The 6,729-nt window shown below is 31.5% G+C and overlaps 1 protein-coding gene across 1 annotated transcript; it reads left to right on the top strand.

The window, feature by feature from the left end:
* The first annotated feature begins 3,507 nt into the window (after positions 1-3,507).
* On the top strand, positions 3,508-6,290 carry LOC124846394 (UDP-D-apiose/UDP-D-xylose synthase 2-like). The gene is made up of 9 exons (XM_047323638.2): positions 3,508-3,828; positions 3,924-4,016; positions 4,103-4,210; positions 4,713-4,827; positions 4,924-5,057; positions 5,139-5,240; positions 5,358-5,450; positions 5,551-5,686; positions 5,765-6,290. The coding sequence occupies exons 1-9, from the start codon at positions 3,547-3,549 to the stop codon at positions 5,875-5,877; spliced, it is 1,176 nt and encodes a 391-aa protein (XP_047179594.1). The 5' UTR covers positions 3,508-3,546; the 3' UTR covers positions 5,878-6,290.
* Positions 6,291-6,729: the final 439 nt, after the last annotated feature.

Here is a 6,729-nt window from a genome sequence, read left to right as displayed (position 1 = left end):
TATTCTTACACAATAACAAAATGTTTCACTCTCTACGACTACATTGAGATCACAGAAAAATTAAAAAAAAAAAATAATAATTACATAAATATTAAGAAACAAATATTAAACTTTTTAAAAAATTATTTTATGTATTCCGAAGACAATCTTTCAAATTCTCTAATTAAATTACTCTTAAAGAATTATATATTAATATATCCTTAATATCTTAAAAGTTGGTAACAAAAGGCATACGTCGAGCAAAAATTGAAATGTGAAATTTTACTTTTTAATCTTTTTATATATTTCAGTTCAAACCTTTATTAATTTTCTGGTGCTATGCTACCTGTCACACCCATAAAAACCTCAACTTAGTAGAATACATGTGTAAGCGAAAGGGGTGTCTGAAATTTAAAAAGTGAAAGACAGGTGTATGATGCCGATTGGACGATTAGTTTTGACGTTAGGAGTAAAATTTAAACTTTCTAATTTTCGTGCCACTTCTCTGCATGCACCATCATCTTCAACCTTCTGAATCTTCTCCTTCTCTCTACCATCTCCACTTTCTCTCTAAGAAAATCTCATCTTTTCTTCTTCCGATCACTTCTCAGGCACTGTTTGAACTCTCCCTGCGTCAAGGCTTTCGTTTAAACCGATCGAGTTGTGGTTCTAGGTCAGTGAGTTACTTTTTCCTTAGCAACGTTCGTTTCTTTTCACATGCAAACCCAGATTTCTGGTTGCATGAGTGAATAATCTTATTCTGAGTATTTCTGGTCTTCTGTTTGTTTTAGTTTCTTAAAGGGTGACTATCGAACGTTAAGGTCTTTGGTAGTAGTGAGCTATATTCTGCATATGTGGGCGTTTGGTTACGTTTAGAAGTAAGAGAAACTTATATAATTTGATTAAGATTCTTGTTTTGAATGGTTGTATGTTTGTATGATACTTTGTTTGATTTTTGATGAATATGAAATATTCGTGTTACTGCATGTTTGGATGTGTGGATGGATGATTGATAAATGATGTTTGAAAGTTTAAGTTTTACTCCTACGATCAAAATCGATCGTCCAATCTATATTACACACCTGTCTTTCACTTTCTAAATTTCAGACATCTCTTTTGCTTACACATGTACTCCACTAAATTACAATAAATAAACATATGGTTCCACAAGTATATAAAGATTAGAAGTGACCTTGTAGGTCTAATTTGATCTGTTTAGTTAGGCTTTCGGCCTACAAAACATACGGACCCGCATTCTTAAAGAATATTTTGAATTGTAATGCTACAAACTTGACGTATTTGAAATGTTTTCATCACTAACTCATGCATGTTAATGTTTTCAAGTGCTTGAAAATTTTATGTACATGTTCTGAATAAGTTTATTTTCATTTGATATCTGTTCATTTTTTAAAAGGTTAAATATTTTTTTAATTTTTTTTTAGTGAAAATTAAAATTACTTTTTAAAGTTTTAGACTAATTTAATTTCTCATGTTTAAAGTTATATGATTTAGTCTTTTTTTTATCCAAATGTTGTTAATATATTTTAAATAGTTAAAGTTATCCAAATATTATCATAAAATATTTAAAACGTTAATAAAATTAAATTAAAATAATTAAATCTACATATTTTTAAATTGAGAAACTAAATTAAATTAAAATTGAGACTAATTTTAATTCATTAAAAATTATATAATGATACTTTGACAACATTTTAAGATTATCTACGTGTCATTATGTGATTGGTTCAAAGTTACTCCACAATCAATAATAATAACCATAAACACCAATATGGACCAATCACAGAATGATAGGATGGTGTTAAAATGTTGTCAAAATATTATTATCCTTAAAAATTAGACGAAAAATATATTTAACTATTTTTTAAATAATTTAAAGTTATAATTGAAAAAAATGTTATAAAGTTAGGATTAAACATATAACATGCAAGAGGGCTTAAAATTTCAAAGAACGACAACTTTACTGGCACCAATTATTAACTTGTGATTGTAATAGTACGCATTCTGGTATAGCTATAATCATTCACTACTGCAACACACCATACACGAAGAACCTTGCAACGTACAATTGGTTGAATGGTAGGCATGCTATTAACTTGAATCATTGGTATTTTCCGACCTACCAATATACATTTTTCATTTTGTGACCACCATACAAATGAAAGAGACTCAAAGCAGAAATACAAGTCAGGACAATCATACTAAGGACTTCATTCAAATATTTTTTAAAGACTTTATCAAATTTCAAAATTTGATAAAAAATAAAAAAATATTTATCAAATTTTGAAGAATTAAAATTCAATAAAAAAATCTTTCATTAAATTTTGAAATTCGATAAAATTTTAAAAAATCCTTTATCAAATTTTAAATTTCAATAAATTTTTTTATCAAATTTTGAAATCTAATAAAAAGAAAAGATAAATTTTTTTAATTATAAAGATAATTTTAAAATTTTAAAATAATTTGGAGATATGAGATAAAATGATTCCAGATAGATGAAACAACCAAATATCAGTCCTTATCGCATTTTTCTAGTGATTTTAAGGGTTTATATGCTTGGCCCGTCTCGATTTACTTCTTCTAATAAAGATTAAATTATATTTAAATGAATAAACTATAAAAATTTATCTGAAGTAAAAATATAAAAATTTATCTGAAGTAAAAATATAAAAATTGTTTTGAAGTATTTTATCGTGAAATTATGTGTATAAACAATTATTATTCCCACAAAAGAAAGTTAACCATATTCCCATGTTTATGTTAGAAGAATGATTGAAAATATTAACTCAAACTAAATGGAGAAGGTGGTTAAAGCTGAAAGGGTAAAATTGGAAGAAAAATTAAATACCCCTTTCTGCAGCTTAATACAGTGGAGACCATATTAAATAAGAAAAATTTGGCTGGATTTAAAAATAAAGAGAAACAATAATAATTCAAATTTTAAAATATGTTCAACAAAGATAATTTTTCAATTTTTGTTTAAATTTTAAAATCCACATATGGATTGGAAAAAACAGACTTTGAATGAAAAGTAATCTATTGCAGAAAATAATTGTAACTTTAATACTATCAAATATTTTTTCTCTGTCGAAGAAATTTTATAATCTATTCTAGAAACATGTCAGAAATAACTACATAGATTTTATGTGAACAGATAAATTTAAATATAAATCTACCACTTAAAATTAATTTAAATATATGCAATGATAAAATAAATTATTTTGAGAAAGAAAAAATAGTTCTATGAAATGGAAGTGGAGATTTTCTTTCATCCCTGGCGGGTACCAGAGCGAGTAGAGAGTAGACGCGAAAAAGGCGCGTGGAAAACTGGAAAAAGGTCCTAGAAACGCTTTCACAATCGGAAGTAGAAATGCACGTTCTTCAATCCTTCTATTTCATTTTCATTCCGAGATTATTAAATAAAACAATAATAATAATAATAATAATTATTATTATTATTTATTATTTTGCATTTCTTCCTTCTATATATAGTCCACTCGCTGAGTTGCGTTATAATCACCACGAATTGGAGGTAGCGTTGCTTGGTGTATGAATCGAAGCAGCACAATGGCGCGAGTGGATCTGGACGGTAACCCCATCAAGCCTATCACGATCTGCATGATCGGTGCCGGTGGGTTCATCGGCTCGCACCTCTGCGAGAAACTCATGCACGAAACCCCTCACACGGTTTTCGCCTTGGACGTTTACAATGACAAGATCAAGCACCTTCTGGAACCCGATTCTCTGCCTTGGGCCGGTCGCATCACCTTCCACCGCCTCAACATCAAACACGATTCTCGTCTCGAAGGTCTCATCAAGATGGCAGATCTCGTAATTCCACAACCACTTCTATTTCCTTTCGTTTTATCTTTCTTTTTCCATTTTTGTTTCTGTTCAATTTCTTTACTCCTTGCTTTCTGTTCCAGACCATTAATCTCGCTGCGATTTGCACCCCTGCGGATTACAACACGCGCCCGCTTGACACCATTTACAGCAATTTCATTGACGCGCTCCCCGTGGTACTCCTCTGCTTCCTGTTACGTTTCAATTCAAAATCGAATCTTAAAGATTTGGTTTCGATTCGACGTCGTTTCGTTCTTTGTAGGTGAAATACTGTTCGGAGAATAACAAGCGCCTTATCCACTTCTCCACTTGCGAAGTGTACGGGAAAACGATTGGAGCATTTCTCCCCAAAGATAGTCCTCTTCGTAAGGTAATCTTTCTTTTTCTCTTTAACCGTTTTCTTGTACGACCGTTCCAGATCTGTGCATTGTGAATTGTGCTTTTTTCTTAATTTGGAATTTGTCGGTGATTTGGATTTATTGAAGTGACGTGGCTAATTGTTTTTTACGTTTTGTTTAGGTTGTTACTAGTGTATGATTATTGTCTTTTTATCATGTGATTTTGACCATGTACTTTTGAGGTTAAGGTAATGTGGATTTTCTTGATGGATTTGCCTTTGGATTTTGCATGTACTTCTTCACATGCATTCCGGTTTTTAATTCAGTTACATGAAGCTGACGTATTGTGAGTTTTTGATTAATTATCGTTATGGTTTTTGTTTGTTCTTTAGGATCACAGATTAGTGTTGGTTTTTTCAATTTTGCAGAATTCTTCACTATATGTTTTTCTGGTTTTGGATTGGCTGCAAGACTTGGTATTTTGTTGTTTCTTGCGATGAGATTAGATTATATGTGTTTGTTATGTTGTGTTAGGATCCGGCGTACTTTGTCCTTAAAGAAGACGAATCTCCTTGCATTTTTGGTTCTATTGAAAAGCAGAGGTGGTCTTACGCCTGTGCTAAACAGTTGATTGAGAGGCTGATTTATGGTGAGATTTATTTTATTTTTTGTTTTAATGTAGTGTTTCTTTTTAAATAATCCAATGACGAGTGTTGATTGTTCTCACTTATGTGATTGTTGGCAGCTGAGGGTGCTGAAAATGGTTTGGAATTCACCATTGTTAGGCCTTTTAACTGGATTGGACCTAGAATGGATTTCATTCCTGGCATCGATGGTCCAAGTGAGGGTGTTCCTCGGGTTCTTGCATGCTTTAGCAATGTCAGTTACTTGCTTTTGCTGAATTTTGTTCTGAGTTTTCAAAAATTTGTTCAAAATTCCTCAATTTTTCTTTTACTGCAGAATCTTCTTAGAGGAGAGCCCCTCAAGCTTGTAGACGGGGGACAGTCTCAAAGAACCTTTGTTTACATTAAAGATGCTATTGAAGCTGTCTTGTTGATGATTGTAGGTTCTTGTCTATTTTTTCGTTATTTTTGGGACTACTTGTTTTCTAAACACAGGCCATGTGATTTTGTTCATCTTAAATTATTGGTTCACTGAGTGTCATGTCTTGTTTTACAGGAAAATCCTGCCAGAGCTAATGGTCATATATTTAATGTCGGTAACCCAAACAACGAGGTTACTGTTAGGCAGCTTGCTGAAATAATGATTCAGGTGAAGTGATCTAGTTTTTAATTATTCGACCTACTGTTAGAATTTAAGCCTATTGTTTCTGAAATTCAATAATGAATTGTTATTCTATTTCGTTCTAAAGGTTTACTCAAAGGTGAGTGGAGAAAAAACTCCTGAAACCCCAACCATTGATGTGAGCTCAAAAGAATTTTATGGTGAGGGATATGATGACAGTGATAAGAGAATTCCTGACATGACCATAATAAACAAGCAGCTTGGTAAATTTCGTCACTTTCTCACTCTATTTGACCTTCTAAAAGAATGTATCTTACTTGACCTTATTGATAATTTGCCAGGTTGGAATCCTAAGACTTCGCTCTTCGACCTGCTGGAATCCACTCTGACCTATCAGCACAGGACATATGCTGAAGCCATCAAGAAAGTAATTGCAAAACCCGTTGCAAGTTAAGCTTTTAGAGGGATGGTGATTTGCTATCTTGGATAAGGGTGTGGTTGCCTAAGTTTTCTCCCATATTTCACTGGTTGATTTTATATAAATGGTAAATTTTCTTCCTTTTGGTTTCCTTAGCCAGTAGGCAATAGCTCACATAAGTCATTGCCTTAATGTATGTTCTGGAGAAGTAGGAATTTATATATAGGGCAATCTGTGCTGCTATGTAATTTTAATGTAGACTTTGCGTTACTAAACATGTTGAGGCATTTTATAATATTAGAGAAGATGTTTTTTATGTGTTTCTAGGGATCTCTCCAACATTGTTTTGTTGTCTTTCCGGGTCAGCTGTAAGTTGTATCATTCTGTATTGACCCTCTTAAGAGCCATGTCTTCTTAATATTAATTTATTCTATGGTTATTTTTTGTTACTTTTTCTCTCTTTCTATTATCTATTATCACATATTTTGACATCTGGACATTCTTAGTAGTTTCTAATGTTTATGTTAATTACATTATAGTTATTTAATAAATTATGGTCAATATTTATAATCATTGTTCTCACGACATTCTTAGCAAAACTCAATTAAGATGTGGTCACCGCGGCTTAGTGGGATAGTAAATTAGCATCGTCACAGAAATATCTGTTACGACACATTTTCTATAAAAGGAGGACGGTGAAATAATTTTTTTAAAATATGTTTGACATTTTTTATAATAAAAAAGGTGTATGGATTATTTTGCCAAATAATCTAAATTTTAAAGAAAGAAGTTAATTAAAAGGACATGTCTAAGTTGGTCTCTAGAACATCATTAAATTTAGAGGTCAAAAGGTTCGATTCATTTCATTTTGTGGCAAAAGGAGTGAAG

The sequence above is a fragment of the Vigna umbellata genome, chromosome 3 (genome assembly GCF_029865625.1).
Source record: "Vigna umbellata cultivar VRB3 chromosome 3, Vumbellata_1.0, whole genome shotgun sequence".
Taxonomy (NCBI): domain Eukaryota; kingdom Viridiplantae; phylum Streptophyta; class Magnoliopsida; order Fabales; family Fabaceae; genus Vigna; species Vigna umbellata.
The sequence above is the reverse complement of the archived record's forward strand: the minus strand, read 5'-3'. Positions and strand labels throughout refer to the sequence as shown.

Coding starts and splice junctions, on each gene's coding strand:
- LOC124846394 (XM_047323638.2), top strand. CDS start 3,547: ATGAATCGAAGCAGCACAATGGCGCGAGTGGATCTGGACGGTAACCCC. Junction 4,828..4,923: donor GATTGAGAGGCTGATTTATG/GTGAGATTTATT, acceptor GATTGTTGGCAG/CTGAGGGTGCTGAAAATGGT. Junction 5,451..5,550: donor TTGCTGAAATAATGATTCAG/GTGAAGTGATCT, acceptor TTCGTTCTAAAG/GTTTACTCAAAGGTGAGTGG.